At 35.0% G+C, this 25133-nt stretch overlaps 2 protein-coding genes across 2 annotated transcripts; one reads left to right on the forward strand and one right to left on the reverse strand.

Moving 5' to 3' along the window:
* Positions 1–1204: 1204 nt before the first annotated feature.
* si:ch211-153b23.5 (uncharacterized protein LOC321177 homolog) lies at positions 1205–3832 on the reverse strand. Its single transcript, XM_067382677.1, has 5 exons — positions 3749–3832; positions 3193–3313; positions 2535–2706; positions 1675–1876; positions 1205–1557 (listed from the first exon to the last, which is right to left on the reverse strand). Exons 2-5 carry the CDS (start codon positions 3298–3300, stop codon positions 1365–1367), a joined length of 675 nt encoding a protein of 224 aa, XP_067238778.1. The 5' UTR covers positions 3301–3313; positions 3749–3832; the 3' UTR covers positions 1205–1364.
* Positions 3833–4997: 1165 nt separating this feature from the next.
* si:ch211-153b23.4 (uncharacterized protein LOC335392 homolog) lies at positions 4998–10426 on the forward strand. Its single transcript, XM_067382690.1, has 9 exons — positions 4998–5052; positions 5408–5521; positions 6230–7906; positions 8765–8864; positions 8944–9092; positions 9182–9294; positions 9371–9460; positions 9542–9664; positions 9763–10426. Exons 1-9 carry the CDS (start codon positions 4998–5000, stop codon positions 9982–9984), a joined length of 2643 nt encoding a protein of 880 aa, XP_067238791.1. The 3' UTR covers positions 9985–10426.
* Positions 10427–25133: the final 14707 nt, after the last annotated feature.

Below are 25133 nucleotides of genomic sequence, written 5' to 3' on the forward strand. Positions count from 1 at the left end.
ATTGATATGTACAAAGAATAAGCTAATATAAAGTAACATAACAGCAACATGTCCAATAATCTACCTACAACTACTTAGGCTGGATGACAGGATAACTTTTAAGTCATTTTTCTCAGTTCTGCAATCTGCGTAGTTACTGCCTTTTTGCTTTGTAGGGCAGAGATGATCAGGTCCAGGTGAAGATGATCTGTGATGATGGGGAGAAGACGAGGGAAGTGAGTGCAGGTGTGGAGACAAGAGGATCATGGGAAATGGAGTCCAGGGAATAAGGGATCTGTGACACCTGTACACACACACGACAATTGTTTTTGTGCAAAATAAATTTAGAGTCCTGAAAGAAATACAATATGTTTTTGTCACTTTATTTGTAGTAGACAAATGTGGGTACCTTGTACCAAGCACCTAGTACTAGTTCCTTAGTTTGGCACAGTTCAAAATGTGTCTGATTAACTATCAGGTCAATCAAATGTAAAACATATTACAATCACTTACACTTACACTTATTTAGGTCTAAATGTAAGCTTCAGTAAAGTGTACAGAGAAACTTGACAATGATTTTATATTGTAATGAGATATTAAAAAGCATCATTGCAGTACACACTGAACAGCAGCACACGGAAAATGAATAGAACTATATCCTGTTGTAACGTTTGTTCTGTTTTGGTTTCGTTTTCACTGTGTTCCTGTGCCAGTCATTGTTATTGTCCCTGTTACTAGGATATTGGTTGTTTAGTAGTACTTATAAAGCACATATTAACACCTTATTCCACATGGTCATATTCTACATCCCTTAATCCTACCCAAACTTAACAACTACCTTACAAACTATTAATAAGCAGTAATTAGGAGTTTTTGTTTTTGCTTGTGTGTTTGTTTGTTTTTTGAGGCAAAAGTCATAGTTAATCAGAGTATTGAAACCTAAAGTCATAGTGAGTACAGGGACCATAATCTGAACATGTTACATTGAAGAAAAAGAAAAACTAGGGACATGTTGACATTTTTTTAATGAATAAAAATTATTTAATGACCATTAGTGATATACTGTATTGTGAAGTAACCTATGTGTTGCATCCTTGTGTTGTGTGTGTATGCTTTCTGTCTTCATGCTTTTCTTGTTTACTTTCACTTTCTTAGATACCAGTTGGGTCATTCTCCATTCAATCCAAATGAATACGTGTAAAATATCAATATGAACAAGGAAATGTTTAAATTCAGTTCAGTTTTATTGATAATATCTTACCACAAATACAGAAACATTGACAGATGGTTTGTTCTGCTTTTCCTATACAAAAAAGAACTGTTTGACAGGTTTGTGATGTATTCATAAATAAATATTAAAACTTACAGACTTTCAAATGACATAGTTAGGCTAGTTTAAGGACCTCTTTGATCATGACACCCAGACCATCAAAGATCTCATGGATGGGAGCGTTGCACATGAACGCACTTGTAGTCACCAGTTTGTTCTTTGAATCCACATGCACCTCACCAACATTCTTGTTTTTGTGTTTGCAGCCCATTTCGGACATGGTTTTTGCCACCTGAGCGTACGGCCACCTGCGGATGCAAGATAGACAATATTAACCAGTAATATCATCAGAGTCCACTATTAATAATACCTAAACCATCATCTCTATTATATTAACCCTGCTAGAAGATATTGCCCAAACTCACTTCTCACACTCAGAGTCATGGCCAACAGTGATCTCACATCCTGGAATAGCTTTGGCTGCCAGCACAGGGGAGATGCAGCACATGCCCATGGGTTTCTTCGCCTGATGGAAACCTTTAATGATCTTCTCAACCTGATCATTGATGCTGTAATCCTTGCCTTTGGTGGCCCAGTCACTCAGGTTTTTAGCCACTCCAAAACCACCTGCACAGCACATTAAGAGTTAATTTACCATAAATTGAGAAATTTTCCACGATCGTTTAAAATATAGTGTATTAAAAGTTATTTATTTATTAAGTTAAAGACTGTCTGCACAGACAATGCTTATTTCTTTAGCTCTGCTTACTCACACACATTATGATCGCCAGACTGAAGATCACAATGATAATGACTCGATATCCCAATGAAATTGGTTGTTTACTATGTAAAATTCTCAGTAGAGCATTATTTGTTTGTTTGGTTGTTTATTCTTTTAACCTTATTAAGCTGACTCATGTACAGTCAGACAACAGTCAGTTTCTATTTATGCGTCAGGAAATCAAGCTACATGGTCAACCTCACATTGATATTGTTAGTAGTAGCGGTGTCCATTTACATTGAAGTCTTAAAAAATATACTCATTTAAACAGTGTTTGAATCTGAGGTCTAAAACAGGGTAGAAAATGTCATTTTATATCCCCCCAAAAAAAAAAAAAAACATTAAAAATGTAGTTCATGACCCACCAGTTCATGATTTTGAGGACAACAAATTGTGATATAATTCGCCTGCTTTTAAAATTCTCACTTGTTGATCAATGTAAAGCTGTTTAGCCAGGGTGTTATCACTTATACTTGTTGTATGATTCCACAGATGTTTCAATACCTGGAATGATGAGTGCATCAAAGGCGCTGACCTCCAGCTTGTCCAGGTCAGTGACGTCACCCCGGGCGATGCGGGCGCTTTCCTCCAGCACGTTCCTCTTGTCTAAGCCAGGCTTTCCTTCACAGTGATTCACCACATGCATCATCTCAACATCAGGTGCAAACATCTGAATCTACACAGAAAAGTGAGCTGCGTTAAAGCCAAGTCGAACTGAGATGCAAAGGACAAGGTGACGTTTGTTAAAGTTTTATTTTCACTTTAGCATTTTTTCTTATTTAAAATGACTTTCTGTGTTTGAAAGAAATAATGTTGTGTTGGTTTGTGTGTGTGTGTGTGGGGGGGGGGGGGGGTGTATGCTTGTTTTCATGATTTATGAGAACACAAATTTGTATAATGACATGGGTATTACACTAGTATTACGAAATAAACATTAAAGGACATTTCATGAATCATCATATTTAAAATAGCTTTAAAAACATACTAAACAATTTTTATTAAAAATGTAAAAATGCAGAATGTTTTCTGTGATGGGTAGGTTTAGGGGTAGCGTAGGGGGATAGAATGTACAGTTTGTACAGTAAACATACATTTACGCCTATGAAATGTCCTCACTAAGATAGTAAAACAAACTTGTGTGTGCATGTGTGTATGACATTACCTTGGCACCTGCTCGACTCAGGTGTACCATCACAGCAGATGCCTCGTGAACCTCTGTGCCATCATACACGCCACAGCCTGACAAAATCACCGCCACATTCTTTACCATCTTGCCTGTTATGCTAAACACAAACACAGAAGTGAACTATATAGGCTGCTCTTGTACTGTAGGTATTCATTTGAACACAGTGTGAATGTTTATGACACCGAGATGAGATACAACAAAATGTGCTAGTTAGTTTCACACTTTAAAAATTAAATATTTATATAGGAGCTACTAGCACCCTAGAGAGTTTTGCCAAGGTAACACACCTCAGTTTCCAGGGAGTTAAAGTAAACAAGCGCTGAACAGAATTTCTTGTAAGTTATATACACATACTGTATGTAAAATGTTGGTTACAGTAAGAGTAATAGTAAGAATAATAGTACCATTAAACAACAACCTTAAAAAATATCAGAACATTAATATGGAAATATTGATGTTTCAGTGTTAAAGTTAAAGGTTTTAGTAAATTTAGAATTGCAGTTGTCACAGTAAATGTGATGCATCGACCTACCTTGTTAAGAGAGCTGACTTTGCAGTGAAGTGTGCTGCCTTTCTGAAAGTTTCGCTTTCCACACAGATGAACGAGTCGGGCTGACTGCTTATATTCCTGAAGGTTGGTCCCTCCCATGAAGGCGTATTAAACAGTCAAAGACACACCTCTCTGTCAGAGTTTCCTGGAAGGAAAAAGAAAACCATTGTTTCTGTTTACCCATACAAAAGGTGCTTAGTCATGCCCTTACTGTCTGAGCTCACCTTTAAATTGGTGCCACATTAACTACAATGCAACAAAGCAAATTATAAGGTTCATGCTTTTGAAAGGATGTGATTTGGAGAACTTTAGAGTATAAGGATTTAAAACATTAGTAATTAGTATATATACAAATGCAGAACATGTTTTGTACTATTTTATTTATTTTTTATTTTTCATTAACTTTAAATGATTGTTCACTGGATGTATGAAGTAAAATCTCCCCAGATTCACACAGGTGTCCTAGAGTAACCACATAGTATTTCACATTAATTATTAACATGTTCGATGTTCCATTACAAGTTTTATAATACTTAATCAATGGCTCTATCTATTCATTTGAAATGAATAATTAATTTGAAATCTAATAGGCCTATTTCTTTTTGTAAAATAATTTAAAAAGTGGGTAACACTTAATTTTAGGGTATTTTAACTAGTTGCTTACTAGCATGCACATTAATAGAATATTGGCTATTTAGTACTTATTAAGCACATATTAATGCCTTATTCTGCATGACCTTATACATTCTTAATCCTACCCAATGCCTAAACTTAACAACTACCTTACTAACTATTCATAAGCAGTAAATTAGGAGTTTAGTGAGGGAAAATTCGTAGTTAATATGTGTTCCCTATACTAAAGTGTTACTGAAAAGTGTGTTTGTGCTATTTTTCTTTAAAATAAATGCATAACCTATTTTCTATCATTCTTCTGAGTCCACATTTTACAAAAACTTAATTTCTAATTTATTAAATCAAAAAGTAATAGGGTAAATGTTTCTAATTACTTAAAGCAGCATTGTTTTAAATAAAAGTTAAATAATTGAACCGGCATAATTTTGTTTGGTATTAAAACGGATTGTATTTCCAGCAGTAGCATAAGGTTAAGGAAACCCCAGGCAAGAAGGAAATAAACCTTTTGTATAACCGAATGTCTGACATCATCGTGTCACGTCACGAGTGTGTCTATATAAAGCTCATCGCTTGTGAGAAGAGCGCGCATGAAGCGAGGATGGCGGACTCTGAATCACTGCACTTATCCATCGGAGTTCTGGGAGTATCTGCGGGTAGGTTGCAGAAAACGGAAAAACATTTTTGAGCTTTTAGATCTTACAAATTATGTATTAGCGAGGGATTTAATTGGTTATCGCTGGTGTTTACTTTGAAGGGTAAAAATGTTTTGTTTTATTAATCAAGGAAACTTATATTAAAGAAATGTCTTTCGAATATAAAAAAATATATTAAAATGAAGTGCATTTTGATTTTTTTTCTAAATGTTTTATGATAAGCTAACATCTTAACATGATTTGTAGGCTGTTGTTTAGTAAAAAAAAAAAAAAAAAACGCCAATATGGGCAAAACTATTATTATTTTTTTTAGACTTGTGACAAATGATAGTGATGGCCATTGTCTTATTAACAGGTTCTTTGTTGCTTCTGGTGGACAACTATGCAAGCTCTCCAGACAAAGCTCTGATCACAGACACAGCTTTAGGAGTTCTGCTCCTCCTGTTTGCGGCTCTGCTGGCTTATTCAGGTAGCCTTTGTCTTGCGCTTACAGTAAACAGTCGTATTGTACAGAGAAATATAAATCATACTGCCAATGTTTTTTAACAAGTTACTTACAAGCTACAACTTAATTTATTGTCTTTTATATCGCCAAATGGAGACTTTTTTAAGGAACACAATACTAATGCAAATAATGTCTAATAAACATTGGGTTAAAGCACTAATTAATGGCATTTTCCGTAAGCTAATCTAAAGTGGGAACTATGTACAGCTGAGAAATTGTTAAAGCATAAAAAACATTATCCAACTCTTTACATATGAACCAATTACATAATAATTTGGTTAATTACAGTGATAATGAATGGAGAACTCAGTATTTGTGTATATCCTATTAACAATGTAGAAACTACTATATATTAACTTATTATAAAGTGTTATCCATTAATGAATACAATAACAAATGTTACTTTAACTTACAAAAAATAATATGTAGAAAATATGCAGTGACAATAAAGGAATTCAGTAACTTTAGACAACTAAAAGTAAACTATTTGTAGATTGATTCCCATAAAAAGCTTGTTTGACAAGTCCTTTTTGTGATACTAGTGGCACAGAAATTACACACTTCACCTCTAAAAACTCCCTCTTACTGTGAATGCATACATTTTGTGCACCCCATGTAAAATCTCTCTCTCTCTCTCTCTCTCTCTCTCTCTCTCTTTCTATCTGTAACCAGGTGTTCGGCGCAGCCAGTCCCACAATGCAATTTTTGGTAGTCTGTGCTTAACAGTGTCCGCCCTATGGTGTGGTTCAGGTTTAGTGTACATACTTGCAGGTGAAAATATAATAAATGGCAGAAATGAGCTGAGAGATGCCATGGTGCCAGGCCTTGCAGCTTTTACTCTGGCACTGCTTGTTATTTGCATTGTGGCTGTTGTATGTCATGAGGTTGTCCTCTCATTCATTGCCCTGGCCATATGTTTAGCGTGTGCCCACCAGATTGCCGGTTTGGCAGATTTGGCTTTCGGACAGTCAGCCACCGCTGTCTGCTACCTTATGGTCTGTTTTGTGGGCGCTTACTTTGGCAGTGGCCGTTTGTTGTCTTACATCACACAGAGAAAGATTCAGCTACCCGGAACATTTAAAAAAGATAGCGTGAAGGCATTAAAAAATCAAGACTCTAATGATGCCGCAATCGTTGGAATAATCATGAACCTGCTGTCAGCTAGTGTGCTAGCTTGTCCTCTACTCGGTGTTGTCCCTAAGCTTTTCTCTGGCCATGTGCCATGGCTGTGGACTGCTGGTGTCTTCCAGCTGGGTGTGTGTGTTAAGAGCTTTAGATCTATGGACACCCTAGTGGCCACTTTCTATGGCTTCACATCGATTCTGCGCTTCGCAGAAGGGTACACTGCACTAGTAGTGCACTTAACAAACCAGGTGCCCTATTCCCCAGTGCCTTTTCCAGTTGTATTCTCTGTGTTGTTTTTCATCCTGGCTTTGTTTAGCTTGCAGGGAGGATTTGTGAACACTATCTACCAACTGTTTTTTGTGGCATACTGTATAGCAATTGCAGCCGAACCCCAAAGCTTCTTTCAGAGAGGAACACAAGGTGTGCAGGCTGCCATCTTTGTTGCATCTGGTTTTGTGCTCTTGATATCTCTTTATAACATGGTTTCCTCAAACAAGATACCTACAGGTGCAGGTCTGCTTAAGAACCTGTTGGGTCGCAGTAATACATTTGTTCTACAAACCCATGAAAAAGATCTACATGCTCCCTATCTGGGCTACTCTAAGTATGCAGACGCTGAGGTGTTGGCCCACGGTTGCAGTGTCCTGGCTGCCTTTTCAATTACAGCATCAGTTTCAAGTGGAAACCCCTTGTCCATTCTCATCCTACCTTGGGCAGTGGTTTCAGGTGGTGTGCTACACCTAATATGTGGTTTTGTTGCTTTTGCTCGAGGAAAGACTCTAGAGAGTACGACTTTTATCCTTTACGGCATCATGTGGACAGTGTGGGGACTGACACGCTTCGGCGGCCTCTATGGAGATGTGCGTGGCCTACACTTAGCTGTGGGAATCATCAGTTTCATGCTCTTCAATGTATTAGTGACAGTTGGGGCCCTGTTTCTCAACAAGGCTTGGTTCATCTACACCTTCACCTTCCAACTCATCCTCATTAGCTTCTTACTAGATGCAGTAGGCGCGCTACCCTATGGCTATGATATCGGCGTGACCATTATTGTTGGGTTGGTCAGCTTCTACATTTTCCTGGCCAGCATTTTCAACTCCACCTTCAAAAGTCCACAACTGCCTTTCGGTGATCCTTTCATCAAGTTGAGTGGTTTTGGAAGTGGCAAAGACAGTTGCCCTCATCTTACAGCCAGGAGATCCACATCTGTTCATCAGATTGCAGGTGAGCCACCCTCGAATAAGAGACAAAAAAAAAAAAAAAATTTGACACCTGGTGTTAAGATGGTTTTTGGTCAATCGGATCACAAGTAGACGTGGTAGACACATTCCTGTTTATATTTGTGTTTTAATCTTTCTCTTTTGTCCACTTTCAATCACTTCTGTCCTGTTTTATTCAAAGGGGAGGGTCTATGGGTGGGTAAATATATGTTTGTTTTTTTTTCAGATCTTTCAATCTAATGGATAAAATAACCTTTTTCCTAATGGAAAAAACACCTTTCGTGACTGTTCCAACGCATTTGACCATATCAGAAAGACAAACATTATGAAAGCAATCCGGTTGAATGCGTTTTCGACTACCTCTGGAGGTGGTCAACGGTGGACAAGCTTAAAACATTTTTGAGCCCATTAACACCTGTATTTAGAATCGTCCACTTGTGATCTGGTCGACCAAAACCAGGTTTAAACTTGGCCTTAGTCAGGGTAGATGCCATTTTACTTTTAATGGATATGAAAATGAGGCTGTGACTGATAGACTTACACTCTTTATAATGGCATGCCTTCTGTAAAGATATAGATTACATGTAATTTTCAAAACTCACAACTTTCAAAATTGCTTTATGGAGTTTTTGTCTGTTGAAAGTCTTTGGGAAAGTTGTTTCATCAGCTGAACAATCTATATGTTGTTAAACAAAAGTACAATCCATTGAAAACACTGTACTTCTATCACAACCTCACAGCCTCGTTTTCAGTCCTGTCAGAAATTAAACATGGCGCTACCCTCACTAAGGGCTATTGGCAAATCTGTTTGCATATACATGAGTGTGTATGTGTCTATAATCTTTCCTTTCTTTTATGACAGAGATCATGAAGAATGGGGGCATATGTGGAATGCCCACAGACACGGTCTATGTACTTGTGGCAGCTTGCAATCGCCCACAGGCTGTTGAAAAAGCATATAAGTAAGCCTAAATGTAAGAAGAAGAACCTTTGACTCCTTTTGCTCCATTAGTATCTCTAACCATGTAATTGCACCTCTAGTGTAAAGAAACAGGCTAAAGAACGACCCATGTCCCTATGGATTTCATCCATAAAGCAGCTGGAGCCAGTCAGACAACAGATCAGCCCTGTTCTCTGGGACTTTATGGAAGCTGCTTGGCCATCTTCCATTAGCCTGGTTATAGCTAGAGGTGGGTGATGTGATATTCTCAAAAGGACATGACATGTGTACCAAATTATGTAACATTATGTTAATCCAAACTTCACTATTTAATCTTAGCTCCATGGATGGAATTCTTTGGATTGGGCGACTCATCAAAATATATCGGCACACCACAGAGCATAGCCATAAGAAACCCAGACTGCACTGTCGCTACACATCTCATAAATGCGGTATGTGTTGTAATTGTTTGCTCATGGAAATGTTATACTTTATCATAGTTTAAACACTGCATTCCTGTTTGACTAGGTGGGTCCCATTGCGGTCACATCTGCTAATCCTACTGGTGAGGCAGACACTACACATCATAACCAAGTTTATGCAAAACTTGGCAACAAGGTACATAGGTGGTTTCCTTTTTTGAATATTCATAGCTATACCCATCGGGAGACTAAAATGTCATTGGCCCAAATCCTGCAGGTAGATGGAGTGCTGTGTGATGGACCATCCCCAGAGAATATTGCCTCCACAGTGGTAGACTGCACCAAAATTGAGAGTGGCCAGATTGGATTTTTCCGTGTCGGGCTTATTCCTAAATCTAAGGTAACTAGTGATCGTTCCAGCCGGGATATCCTACTATTCACAGACGTATGCAGCTGTGTTGAGTTAATAGCAAATCTGTTTGTTGTGATTTTCTGAAGGTTCTTCAGATCTTTGAGGAGATTCAGAAGAAGCATGTGCATGGTGAACTGAATGCAGGTTTTGAGACGGATATAGCAGATCTTCACAGAGATCTCACAGTCTCTCAGACAGACTTGTCAGAGATTAAAACAGACTCTGGGATTGGCTGTGTGACCCCTGCCGGCTCACAGAGCTCTCTAGACCTCAGCCAACACAACCAGCAGGAGGAAGAGTCTTTATAGATAGTGCCAAAAACTGAATGTGTTATAATGCATTTTAATTGTTGAATTCAATTGTACATTACAACCTTTTAGTGTGTTGACATCAGCTTCAGAGAAATGGGTCAGGATACAATGAAATTACATTAGGATTTTATTTAGAATTATGGAAATCATATGACTTAATAAAAAGATAGTAATCGGCCTCAATATTGTAAGTAAATAATATTATTATATACAGTAGTATTTTTAATTTCTGTGTATGTTTGAGGTTGTCATTATCTTACTATTAATTCTAAACTCTTTTCTACATATTTATTTTTTATTAAATATTAAAATGTAAAATTGTATATATTATACATTTGTCAATGTTACGTTTTATTTTTGTAATTGTATAAACTATTACTGAAAATGAATTACTCTTACAGCATGTTTGTATGCCCTGGCTGAATAAAACCATTCACAATCATGCCAAAGGTGGGATTCTCCTCAAAAATTGCTGTGATTACAACATTAGAGTCAAGCACTGAAGGTGTACAACATCTGTTTAGGGTGTTTCTGACTTTTGTATCACTCTTATTAATATTTATGGTAACACTTTAGTATAGGGAACACATATAAACTATTAACTATGAGTTTTCCCTCAATAAACTTCTAATTTACTGCTTATTAATAGTTAGTAAGGTAGTTGTTAAGTTCAGGTATTGGGTAGAATTAAGAATGTAGAAAAATGCCATGAAAAATAAGGCATTAATATGTGCTAATTAATAAGTACTAATAAATAGCCAATATTCTAGTAATATGCATGCCAATAAGCAACAAGTTAAAAGACATTAAAATAAAGTCTTACCATATTTATATATATATGTTTAGGTAACACTTTGGTAGGGGAACACATATTCACTATTGACTATGACTTTTGCCTCATTAAACTCTTAATTTATTACTTATTAATGGTTAGCAAGTGTAACGAGTCTACTGTTGGAGAGTTGTGATGAACTTAAATGCAGTTTATTGACCAAAAACAGAAACTTAACACCTAAACCAATTAACCTAAACTTGAGAAATAAACTTGAAAATGGCTTGGCAATAAAAAAAATTTAAAAAACATGAATTTGGATAAGACTAAGTCTCACCAACAATGGTTACAACATCAATATTAGACCAAATACGTGGCAAACATGAGGGCTTAAATACTAGAAAAGACACACCTGTGAACATGATCAAGACAATTAACCAATGACAAAATCACACACAAAACACATGACATCATCACATTAGGATGAGGAAATCAAATGGCAAAAGGGAGCATGTGGCAAAACTGGACACTGAAATGACTGTGAAGGACACAAAATAAGACATGATATGTGGTAAGATTTAGCAATGTAGAATATGTTCATGCTGAATAAGGTATCAATATGTGATTTATAAGTACTAATAAACAGCCAATATGCAAGCTAATAAGCAACTAGTTAAAAATGAGAATTGTTCCCCATACTAAAGTGGGATTTTTAAAGTGTCATTAATGTTAAATCAACTTTTTTGTTTAACATTTTAAATTACACATTATATTATGTGACCTTAAAGGGGCGGAACAATTCTGCCATCATTTACTCACCCTTATGCTGTTCCAAACCTATATATTTCTTTCTTCATTTGAACACAAAAAATAATATTTGTTTAATGAATGTTGAACATTCTTCAAAACTATATTGGAAACAGGTTTGGAACAACATAAGGGTGAGTAAATGATGACGGAATTTTCATGTTTTGGGTGAACTAAACCTTTAATCATAACCTTAACCCCACCTTTACTCCTAAACCCAACCATACCTCAAAAACTCATTAGCAATAAATATGGGAATTTTGCAGAATAACATCTAGTTACAAATACATAGACTTGTATTTATTGTTAGTACATAGTAGTTAAGGCCATGGAAAGTGTGACTAAATTTTGTTTTGACAATTTATTTGAATAACTGATGAGAGACAAAGCATAAACTGTACCAGTAAAAGAGTTTCAGCCTGAAAGGTTAATTTTTTTTATGACTCTAATGTACAGTACATACATTAATATTTACATATTTAATTGCTCATATTTTGATTGATGATAGGTCTTAATAGCAACATTTTGAATTCAAATTTGATGATTTCACTCAATTAGCCTATAGGTTTTAATGAATAGTGTATTTGTCTAATTCATGTAATTATTTAATAATAACTCCACTAATTTTATCTTTTCACTTCAAAATCCATCCATTCATTATCCAAACTGCCTTATTATGGTCACAGGGGTCACTATTTTGTCACAGATCACTATTTTCCAGGGACAAAATTAGATTAATAAACCTTAAAATGGTTTTGACTGACTAAATCTCACAAATGTTGATTATCAGATGAAATGACAAAATTAAGAACAGCATATTCATACTCATTTTGAGATGAGATTTTGTGCTATATATAGTAAACATACAGAGTGCCAAAAACACCCGTCTTTCAAGTGTTGCCAGCACAGGCAAGTTTTTCAAACTCCAGCATTCATTCAATCCTGTCCAAATTTTGGTCAGATCATCTTCAGAAGATTTCTTAATAGACTGTTAATATTGCAAGCTGTTTTCCTGTAAAACACCAAATGATTTAATGCCAAAGACCTAAGGCAGGAAGTGAGGTTGTAGCTTGGTAATACTTTGGCATATTAAAATGAATAAATTGAGACATTGAGAGTATGCCCTGAGAGTACCATGAATGTTTACAGGAGTCACTTACTGGACAAAACCTCTACATTTGAAGTATTGCCATCATTTTATTTTATTTTATTTTTTTGTCAGTGTATGCTAATAATGTTAAAGCATATATGTTATGTTTTTATTCTGACTGACGTATCCAAGCACCTGAAATGTTTCTGGATTTTATAAATGCCTTAAACAGAAGTATAATACTGTGACTATTTTTGTTTTCCACTCTGTGTCTCCTTGCATAAATTGAGAATATTGCTTGCCAACAATAGCATTTATTAACTGCCAGTTAATTCTTTGTTTTAACTGCTTTTTAAATCTGTTGAAAGTGAGAGAGAGAGATTGATAGATAGATACAATTATATAAACAACCATTTATTATCTGCAGTTATTTGATTTACATTGTTGTTGTTTTTTTTAATTATTATTTATTTTAAATGTATTGTTATATAAGCATCATTAAATTGTTTCCATCAGCAGTGAAGACTGAAGCAAATGCAGTGAATGTTTGATTCATTAAACATGACACGTCATAGTTTCACATAAAGCAGGTCAAGTTTATTTTAGGACCTCAAGATTTCTGCTTTCGTTTCTTTTACTTCCTTCACTGTTAGTAGCATCATGCAATTACTGTACTCAAGACTGAACTGGAACAAAGAAAAGTTACGTAAATGAAAACTAATTATAGAATTGCGTTTGACTACAGAAGAACTTGGTTATGTCACACAAGGGAAAGTATGCATGAATAGTCTTGATCGATGACCTGTCCTGAGGAATGACTTCCTTGTTAGTAAACTAAGCAAGTAGATTTCAAAAAACTGATAGGCTATCAGAGGAAACAACATGCAAATGAAAAGATTAGATTAAAATGTAATCTTTTGTTTCTCTTTGCTGGCATTGGCCAGTTTCGATTTATATTAGTAGTAACACATTTCATTTGTTAACATCATATGATTTATCTACATTCATGCTCATTATATTTATTGTTTATTGAACAAATTAAACAGGCGTGTTCATTTTACTGTACATTAACTCCCAAATACTATGAGCTGATGAGTTGGAGATGAGGTTTGAGGGCCTCCGGGACAGGTTTGGGAAGCACCCAACTAATTTTCATTTATACAACTTCTGTTCAATTTCAGAAGGAAAAAAAAAAGAAGTAAAACGCAAATTTTCTTTGATTTGTGAATGGCAATATATATTTAGTGTTAGTCCTGCACATTTGCAGGGTCCACTTCATCAGAATTATCTACACACACATTAGATTCGGCACAGGTTTTACACCGGATGTCCTTCCCGACGTGCTCACACTCGAGCAATTTGGCATGTCCAGTCCACCTTACCTGAATCCGAAGCACCCAGAGGAAATACTGACATGGGGAAAACATGCAAACTCTACACATGAACTCTTGGCTCATCCTGGGCTCAAACCAAGGACCTTCTTCTCTGTGCTGCCTATGAACGACAATATAATTATTCATAATAACTTAATAACATAATAACTATGCCACTTATCAAATAGCGTCTTCAATTCGATTCAAAACAGTGAGCACCGTGAAGCTTCTTTAATTTCTCATCAAAACACTTATAAAATCAGTTTGTTTGTCGTTTCAACCATGTACAGAAGAACTGGTAACACTTTACAATAAGGTCTCATTTGTTAGCATTTAATTTATGCATTAGTTAATATAAACTAATAATGATCCATATATTTTCACGGCATTTATTAACTTTTGTTTCGTTAGTTAAAAAATGTTCATCTAAGTTCACAGTGCATTAACTAATATTAACAGATACAACTTTTTGATCTCAAAAATGTATTAGTAAATATTGAGATTAATATTAACTATGCTGTAGAAGTGTTAGTGCATGTTAACTAATGTTTTTTAATAATGTTAGCAAATGAAACCTTATTGTGAAGTGTTAATTTACAAATTTAATCTTTATTTAAGGCATGTTTCTGGAAGGATTTTTTTTTTTTTTTTTTTTTTAATCTTGCTATTACGGGTTTCGGATTCTTCCTCTTTTTTCTTCCTCAAACAGCTTAGGTAAGATGAGGAAATAATGTTTAAGTTCATATAGACAAACATAGCAACAAAAAGGTTCCTCATAGTTTTTGGATTTCTTTTTGTTCACTGACAGGAAGTACCAAAGAACATAAATCTGTTTTAAACTTAAAGGAAATACAATAACGGGGATTTTTTTCAAGTTAAACATTAAATGGTCACTTTGACAAATCAAAGACGTATTGTTTTCAAATGGGCTAATACCTGAACAAGTCCATTAACAGCCTTTATGGACATGACCTCCAACAGCGTCTATTACAAGAAAGGGTTTCTTTCCAGGAAATCACAATGTTTGTTTTTGTGTGAGTGTTTGAGGAGGTGAACCAATGACCCTGCCCTGTTGGTTTATTTGTCTGCCTGTCTGTGAAGGGCACAACCTGCTCTTTGAATTCTCAGACTGTGTCATGATGTCTCATGCAGCTGGCAGGACACCCTAGAGCATCCTGTTTACAGTCACATGAATCTGAGAGTGGGTCCGTAGTGCAGTTTGGACGGTACACTGCCCAACAGTTCTCATTTTCCACCCCATAATATATCAGTGACTGAGCCAGTATTGTGTGCTGCACAGTATAGTCATTTTCTCAGTTGGCAACTTTCTTTCATTACTTTTGTTTCAGAAGTTGAGAGAAGAAGGCACACGTGCCCTCTGTAACCCAAGCTTCATTGTGTGACAGACGTTGGCACAGGTGTGTAACAGAAGCGCACGGTGTGTTCATAGTAACAGGAGGCAACAAAAGCAGCATGTAGAATGTCTGAATGGATTGAGGACAGTTAACGCAATTATATTTGCAGGAAACCCCATGGTTGTGAGTTTCTGACAATGACAGAATTTACAGTAAAAAGATAGAATAGAAATCAATTATGACGTTAATCCGATACCTATAGAATCGTGCCCATATTCAAATGAGAATCAATGAGTGAAGTCTCTATTAAAATGGAACAAAGAATACTTTCTGGGAGGTAAATGATACAAATAAGTCATATACAAAGTTTGGCAATACATTTGTTTGGGACATCGTACCATAGTATTATGGTAACATCACGGTTTTCTTTGAAGCATCGAGGTGGGGGGAAAAAACTAATTTGACTGTGGAAAATTACACAACACTTCACAAAACTTCATTCCTTCAGATTAAAGAAGGCATTGTCTTGTTTGATGACTGAGAGTTTTGGAATGTCTTCATAGTAAAAGGAAATGCAAAAATCTGAGAAATGGAAAATGGAACTCATATTCATAGGTATTTGTATGTCATGTTTAATTGTACCGCACATTTTGGATAGATACTGACATGAACAATGTCAGTCTATTTGAGTATTTGACAGCTTTTAAAAGTAACGTTTTACAGTATTAAACCTAAAACTGACAAACAGTCAACATCAACAACTTACATAAATTATTAGGGCTGTCAGTGAATTAAAAAATAGCTAATCAATGGCACAGCTTTCTGTAATTGATTGCGATTAATCGCACATACTATTAAAATTTGTAATCATAAAATTATTTTCACATTGACTCTTCAAATGTAAAAATAACTACAAGACAGTATTTTAAATATCTGATATTTTAAATATTTGGACCCACTTTATATTAAGTGGCCTTAACTACTCTGTACTTACATTTAAATTAATAATTTAATACAATGTACTTATTGTGTACATACATGTTTTTACATTGTACTTATATTTTAAAAACACCTGCATGTAATTACATCTGTAATTAATTTCTGGAATTTACATTTATAATTACACTGTTGACCCATCCCTTAACCCTTACCCCTACCCTTAAACCTACCCATACCACCAAAGCTTTCCCTAACCTTACCCGTATCCCAATTCAATAGCTGCAAATGTGTTTTGCAATTCAATATGAACCCAATAAGTACATTGTACTTATTTTTTGATGTAAGTACATAGTAGTTAAGGCCACTTAATATAAAGTGGGACCAAATATTTGCTTATAGCATCAATACTGATGCTTTTTTTTTTTCAGTTTATGGGGGTAAATTGAGTAATTATAGCTATTTGACATTACATTATAATCAAAATCCAGGTTTTAGTTTTTTTTTTTTTTTTTTTAATTTACATTTTTTTAAAACAATTACTGAACATTAAAAATATTCTGTAACACTTTATTTTAAGGTGACATAGTTACACGTTACTACATTTTCCTTACTATAGTAATAACAGTAAATTATGCATAAAGTAATTAACCCTAAACCAAACCCTAACCATACTAGTAAGTAAGTAAATAAATATGTGAGTAAGAAAACATTAAAACATTAAAACACTGACACAACATTATCTTTGGCCGGTATTGTTATGTTTTATAACTGTGAGTTTTGCAATGACTTAGTGAGGAAAAAGGAAATAGATTTTTCTGACATCTTTATCTGACATCATGCTACCGTACAAGCCACTAAGAGCTTATGAAGCATCAACAGGATCTCATTGTTAAAATGTTTCTCTTTCAAATTTCTAAGGCATTAGATATACATGGAACACTGTGAAGACAGACATCAACAGAAGGAGGAAATTTGGCACACAGTGACATTGCCAAGAACAAGGCCCCCATCCAAAATTCATGAGAGAAAACTGGTCAGGGAAGCTGTCAAGAGGCCTACAGCAACATTAAAAGACTTGTAGATCTTTCCAGCAAGTACTGGAATAAAGCAAGTACTTTATCTGGGCTATGTACACTGTAGAAGTTGCATTTGGCACAAAAACAACACAGCAAATCAGCAGAACACTGTACCAAGCATGGTGGTGGCAGGATCATGCTGATTTTTTCTGCTCAAACTGGGGATTTAGTGAAGGAGGAGGGAATCATGAATAGCTCCAATTACCAGTCAATTATGGCACAGAACATTCTGGCTAAAAAGCTGAATGAAGACACTTGCACCTTTCAGCATGACAATGAACCAAAAGAAGATCAAAATTGTGCCCTATTATGCCCCTAAATAAGTCTCTGAATGTGTAGTTTTAGTTCAAAACACCTCACAGATTATTAAGACTCTCATCATCCTTTGTTCATGAGAGTCTTAAATGTGAAAATGTGTGCACACCCTTTGTTGGTTGGGTATGTGGCTGTGTTCAGAATGAACTGATCATCAAGCTCATGTGAAATAGTACATACCTGTCTTCACCAAAACTGTGATTAATGCCAATTCAATCTCGGCTGAAAACTCAAAAATATTTCTGAAAACTCAAATGTTTTCCACAGTGAAGACAGTCATCATCAATTGGAGGAAGTGTGGCAAACAGTGGAATGATCAAGAACAGGGCATCCATCCAAAATTGATGAGAAAGACAAAGAGAAAACTGGTCAGGGAGGCTGTCAAGAGGCGTACGGCAACATTAAGGTTGCACCCTATATATGTGACAACTATTTTCTGTATTCTTCATCTGTCTGGGCTATGAAACGCCCAAACCTGAATAATATTTGTATAAACATATATCCAGTCTCCCAAAACCATGTCCAAAATGTGTTACTCTGAAGAGACCAAAATGTAAGTTTTTGGCCAAAATAAAATCCATAATTTTAGTAATAGTATCTATTATTAAGGTGTGATGAAGTTATGAAATGACCATGAGGTTTCATGCTAGAACAGAGTTTGCTGCCAATAAAGTAAATATTCTCACCATGCAATATGACTGAATATATACTGTTGACCTTTATAAGTGTGAGTTACAGTAATGTGGCAGTTTTTACCATGGTAATCTGTTTACAGTATACATAATGTAAATGTAAAATGTTGTATGATGCCATCTGTCTCTCTTCTTCTTGATGTATCTCTGATCAATCTGTCATACAGTCATTGACTGTTTCCCTGTTTTCAATCAATCAATGCACAATTTGGTACACCTACTGTATAGATTTCTAAAGATACAGATTCTATAGACATAGTTTCTATATAATTTATTTGAGATTTCTGATATAGATAACCAAATGTAATGAATTATTTTTTACATTATAATCAATTTATCTTGACACTGTGTTGTGAACCAAATGTACCAACAAGGATGGTAATACCAGTAACTTTAGACCGTTTTGGACGGTTTTTTTTTTTTTGGTTTGTTTGTTTTGTCCCCATCAGGAAAACAGCTTATAAATCATACAAAATTATTTTTTTATAAAATGTAAAAATGCAGAAAGTTTTCTGTGATGGGGTGGGGGATAGAATGTACAGTTTATGCAGTATAAAAATCATTATGTCTACCATGTTAAAGACTGCCACATTACTGTAACTAACCCTTCATCTGTAAGGTCAGGTCAACAATAGTATAGATTCAGTCATATGGAACAGTAACAACATTTACTGTATTGGTAACAAACTGTTCTAACACAAAACCATTGGCCATTTCATAATTTCATCACATCTTTTGATAACACAATGAATAGATACTATTACAAGCTTTATGGATTTTATGTTGATTATGTAATTTAGGTAATGTAAGTGTATTTTCTAATTCGGCATCTGTAGCATGTGTTACCGTAATTATTTCAGTAACAAGGGTGATTTGAAATATGTATGTTGGATTGTTTGCTACTGAATGAACTGAATGTTAAATGTACTAAACTGAAAGAAGAACATACTGTTGTGTTTCAGTGATTAAACCAAATGTTTTCATCACATATTACAATGATCTTGTGTTTGAAACAGTGATTATGTCAAATTAAAATATGTACAGCTATGGTGAAAGCATGAGATCAGGTTTTGAAAGAATGACTAGCTGTGTTACAAGTGTGTTCAGTTTGGATTTTTGAACTAAAGGTTTTGAAAATGTACACCTTACTTGTGAAAATGGAACCAAAGCGAATAAAAAAAACTGTAATTGTCCTAAACAGGTTGTAAATTTTCCTTTGTTTCATGTAAATTTTAAATCACATATATCATTTTCTCAAAACACTGTGCAGAAAACTCCCAAATGTTTTCACAGTAGTTCATACAGCCAACCAAAACTTTAAAATATCAGGCAAAAACAATTGCAGCTCTTTTTACTGGTTTTACAAAAATCACAATCATTTGTGCACCATTTTTCCAAACACAACAAACAAAAATATGTTATTTGTTAAAATCTCAGTTGTACTTATTTAGCCCCATATAAATATCTGCTGAGTTAGTAATACACACAACACAGAAAATGCACATTTCCTAATTGTTTACACAGCTATCTCAAACTATAAAAGGGGAAAGAAAAACAACAACAACAATAAAAGAAGAAGAATGGGAAAAGGAAGAGATGTAAGAGTGAGAGGTTTTGGAGAAGATAGAGGAAGGGTAATACTGAGAGGGAGAGGAACAGTGGAAGAGGTAGAAAGAGATTGGGGAAAGGAATAGATGGTAGGAAAATGAGATAGAGCAAGAAGAGTTGAGGATGTAGGAGAAGCAGAGCTGAGAATATGAAGAGGCCGGAGTAGAGGGAGAAAATATGGTAGAGAGGAAAGCAATGGTTTTAGTGGAAAAAGCAAGAGAAGAAAATATAAAAGACATGGACAGAGAGCAAGGTGTAAGAGGAGGGAGGCGAGGTAGAAGAATAGGGTAAGTTTCAAATGAAATCAGAGCAAACCAAATTCATAAATTATGTTTTTTCCTTCAGAGAAGCTGGACAGATAGTTCAGCCCAATATAAACATTGTGCCACACTCAATGTCCCTGGACAACAAGGGCTCCAATCCACTGGTGTTGTGGCACACAACACTGTCTTGTGGCTGCACAACACAAAAAGGCTTCTAAATTGTTTAAACTCCCTTAATGAAATCAATTTTCCACAGGGTGATCAGGAGCAAACTGAGCGAAATTGTGTAGTTGTGGGACAATGTCCACTTTTGCCATTCAGCACTAGTGACAAGAGTGGTTTGAGCATCACCCACATTTCAGGATGGTGTTCCTTCCAACACATTCTTCTCTTGGAGATAGAAAGCATATGATCACAACCCTTACAACCAAGTAAGTGATGGAAGAGGCTTGTGGAGAAGTTGAAGCACAAAGATGGATCCAGCATTCACTGCTTTTTTTCCCATAATGCATGACTCGGGAAAATATATGCTGAGATGTTGATTTGCCAAATTCTTTGGCCAAATGTAAATGAGAGCCAAGAATGAACTAATCAAGCTCATGTGAAATGTCTTTACCAAAACTGTGATTAATGCTAATTCAATCTCGGCTGAAATATTTCCAAAATATTTAATATTTTCCACAATGAAGACAGTCATCATCAATTGTCATCATCAGTTGGAGGAAGTGTGCAAACAGTGGAATGATCAAGAACAGGGCGTCCATCCAAAACTGATGAGAAAGACAAAGAGAAAACTGGTCAGGGAGGCTGTCAAGAGGCGTACAGCAACATTAAAAGAGTTGCAGCTCTTTCCGACAATTACTGGTTGCACCCTATATGTGACATCTTCTGCATTCTTCATCTGTCTGAGCTATGAAACACCCAAACCTGGATAATATTTGTAGAAACATACATCTAGTCCCCCCAAAACATGTGCATACTCTGATGAGACCAAAATTGAAGTTTTTGGCTTTTGGTTATCTATTATTAAGGTGTGCTAGAACAGAGTTTGCTGCCAATACAGTAAATGTTCTCTCTATGCAATATGACTGAATATATACTGTTGACCTTTATAAGTGTGAGTTACATGTTGGGTTTCCATGTTTTATGGGGACATTCAATAGATGAATGTCAAATTGTATATTATTTTATCCCCTTACACTAACTCTATCCCTAACCTACCCATTACAAAAATCGTTCTCATATTTTAAATTTTCAAAAATAGATTAATCTGTTTGATTTAGAAGTTTGTTTCATCATGGGGACCAAAAAAAATGTCCCCACAAGGTCAGATAGTACAGTTTTTTTATTCTTCTTATTATTTTGCTTTGGTTTAATTTTCACAAGCAATTGGGAAATTTTCAAAACTCTTAGTACTAATATCACAACAGATAATCAAAAGTGCACTTTTTTCAAATATTTTAGCATATTTTCAATTGTATTAGTACAATTCACAAAATAACAAAGTATTCTTTTCACAACACAAAACATTTGGTTTAATCACCGAAACACAACAGTATGATCTCCTTTCAGTTTAGTACTTTTAACAATCAGTTAATTCAATAGCAAACAATGCCACAATTAGAAAATACACACTTACATTACCTAAATTACATAATTGACAGAAAATCCTTAAAGTTTGTAATAGTATCTATTCAGTGTGTTATCAAAAGGTGTGAAGTATGACACAGTCATGAGGTTTTATGCAGAACAGTGTTTGCTGCCAATACAGTAAATGTTCTCACTGTACCATATGACTGAATCTATAACTGATCTTATAGACGTTACGTTGGTATATGTGGTTTACGGGGACTCTCCATAGACGTAATGGTTTTTCAAACTGTATAGTCCATCTCTTACACTAACCCTACCCCTAAACATACCCATCCCAGAAAACTTTCTGCAGTTTTACATTTTATAAAAAAAATATAATGTCATATGTTTTAGAAAGCTGTTTTCCTCATGGGGACAAAAAAAAAAATCCAAACAAGATCTAAAATTACTGGCATTACCATCCTTGTTGGGATATTTGGTTCACAATGCAGTGTTGCAGGACCACACACATCATCTAAGATAAATTGCTTATAAATAATTACATTTTATTATCCATATCCAAAATGGAAAAAAAAAAAAAAAAATGTCTATAGAAACTATGCCTATAGAATCAATATCTATAGATATCTATAGGTGTACCAAATGATCCATTTATTAACCATTAAGTTCAGTTGGATTAAATAATAGACAGATGTATTAAACTGAACGAAAAGAGATGCAAATCACAAGTTTGATAGTAATAGCATTATGAAAGGCAGTTACTGCAAATGAAACATTTATATAGTTGAAACACTTATTTTGTGTAGTGAAAAGGATACTTTATGATTTTGTGAATTGTACTAAAACAATTGAAAATATGCTGAAAAAAGTGCACTTTTGATGATCTGTTGTGATATTAGATATAAGTATAAGAGTTTTGAAAATGTACACCTTACTTGTGAAAATCGCGAATTTATTCGCTTTCCAAAGCGAATAAAAAAAAACTGTAATACCAGTAACTTTAGACCTTGTTTGAACATTTTTTGGTCCCCATCAGGAAATCAGCTTATAAATCATACAAAATTATTTTTTTTATAAAATGTAAAAATGCAGAAAGTTTTCTGTGATGGGTAGGTTTAGGGGTAAGGAATAGAATATACAGTAGTTTATAGTTTATACAGTATAAAAATCATTATATCTACCACGGTAGAGACTGCCACATTACTGTAACTCACTGTAACTATAGTATAGATTCAGTCATATGGTAGAGTGAGAACTGTACCATATGACTGTATTGGCAGCAAACAGCACGATACCACATGGCCATTTCATCAATTTCATCACACCTTCTGATGACATAATGATACTATTACAAGCTTTATGGATTTTATATCAATTATATAATTTAGGTAATGTAAGTGTATTTTCTAATAGCATCTGTAGCCTGTGTAAATATTTCAGCAACAAGGGTGATTTGAATCATGTATCTTGTATTGTTTGCTATTGTATTAACTGAATGTTAAAAGTACTAAACTGAAAGAAGAACATACTGTTGTGTTTCGGTGATTAAACCAAATGTTCTCATTACATATTGCAATGATCTTGTGTTTGAAACAGTGATTATGTAAAATGAAAATATGTACAGCATGAAAGCATGAGATCAGGTTTTGAAAGAATGACTAGCTGTGTTACAAGTGTGATCAGTTTGGATTTTTGTACTAAGAGTTTTGAAAATGTACACCTTACTTGTGAAAATAGTACCAAAGTGAATAAAACAAATTAATGTAAACTGAGTCAAACATTCCGTATTTTTGTGTGGTCTTCTGGTTTGTTTTTGTGAATTGTGGGGACATTCCATAAGCTTAATGGTTTTTATACTGTACAAATCGTATTTTCCATATCTTTGAACATAGCTGTTATTATTTAAAATAAATTGGTTATAATGTAAAAAGGATTCAATACTTTTCGGAAATTGCAAACAAAGCAGAAACTACAGTAGTCAACATTTGAACAACATTGAATATTTTGTGTTGTGAAAAGAATACTTTGTTATTTTGTGTATTGTACTAACACAACTGAAAATATGCTGAAATGTTTGAATAAAGTGCACTTTTGATAATCTGTTGTGATATTAGTACTAAGAGTTTTGAAAATTTCTCAATTGCTTTTGAAAATTGCACCAAAACAATTTAAAAAAAAATGTACCAAAAGAATGCCTTCAGCAAAGAAAGATGAATGTTTTGGAATGGCCCAGCCATGGCTCTGAAATGAATCTATAGAAAATCTGTTGGGGGGACCTAAAGGGGGCTGTGCAATTTAACAGATCTGGAATGTTTTTGCAACGTAGAGTGGGAAAATATTCACAAGTCAAGATGTGCCAAGCAAATAGACTCCTATCCAAACAGACTGAGTGCTGTAATAAAATCAAAGGTGCTTAAACTTAAGTATTCGTTCAGGGGGGTGCACACTTATGCAGTTAGTTATTCCAAGCTTTTTATTTGTATCTTTTTTTTTTCCTCTCATTCTCTGAAATGTGTCACATTGGTTTTCTGAACATTTTGCTGGTGATGGTCATATAATTAGAATATCATCAAAAAGATTATTTATTTCACTTATTCCATTCAAAAAGTGAAACTTGTACATATAACTTGTATATGTAACTATATTCATTCATTACACACAGACTGATATATTTCAGATGTTTATTTCTTTTGATTTTGATGATTATAACTGACAACTAAGGAAAATCCCAAATTCAGAAAATTAGAATATTACTTAAGACCAATACAAAGAAAGGATTTTTAGAAATCTTGGCCAACTGAAAAGTATAAACATGAAAAGTATGAGCATGTACAGCACTCAATACTTAGTTGGGGCTCCTTTTGCCTGAATTACTGCAGCAATGCGGCATGGCATGGAGTCGATCAGTCTGTGGCACTGCTCAGGAGTTGCTCTGATAGTGGCCTTCAGCTCTTCTGCATTGTTGGGTCTGGCATATTGCATCTTCCTCTTCACAATACCCCATAGATTTTCTATGGGGTTAAGGTCAGGCGAGTTTGCTGGCCAATTAAGAACAGGGATATCATGGTCCTTAAATCAGGTACTGGTAGCTTTGGCACTGTGTGCAGGTGCCAAGTCCTGTTGGAAAATGAAATCTGCATCTCCATAAAGTTGGTCAGCAGCAGGAAGCATGAAGTGCTCTAAAACTTCCTGGTATACGGCTATGTTGACCTTGGACCTCAGAAAACACAGTGGACCAACACCAGCAGATGATATGGCACCAT

The sequence above is a fragment of the Chanodichthys erythropterus genome, chromosome 1, assembly GCF_024489055.1.
Source record: "Chanodichthys erythropterus isolate Z2021 chromosome 1, ASM2448905v1, whole genome shotgun sequence".
Classification (NCBI taxonomy): domain Eukaryota; kingdom Metazoa; phylum Chordata; class Actinopteri; order Cypriniformes; family Xenocyprididae; genus Chanodichthys; species Chanodichthys erythropterus.

Excerpts from the sequence above, each read along its gene's own strand:
- si:ch211-153b23.5 (XM_067382677.1), bottom strand. The coding sequence starts at position 3,300 with ATGGTAAAGAATGTGGCGGTGATTTTGTCAGGCTGTGGCGTGTATGAT. Across the intron at positions 1,877-2,534 it reads TGATGCACTCATCATTCCAG|GTGGTTTTGGAGTGGCTAAA; the intron begins GTATTGAAACAT and ends TGTGCTGTGCAG. Across the intron at positions 1,558-1,674 it reads CATGACTCTGAGTGTGAGAA|GTGGCCGTACGCTCAGGTGG; the intron begins GTGAGTTTGGGC and ends TTGCATCCGCAG.
- si:ch211-153b23.4 (XM_067382690.1), top strand. The coding sequence starts at position 4,998 with ATGGCGGACTCTGAATCACTGCACTTATCCATCGGAGTTCTGGGAGTA. Across the intron at positions 8,865-8,943 it reads GCTGTTGAAAAAGCATATAA|TGTAAAGAAACAGGCTAAAG; the intron begins GTAAGCCTAAAT and ends TTGCACCTCTAG. Across the intron at positions 9,461-9,541 it reads ATGCAAAACTTGGCAACAAG|GTAGATGGAGTGCTGTGTGA; the intron begins GTACATAGGTGG and ends CAAATCCTGCAG.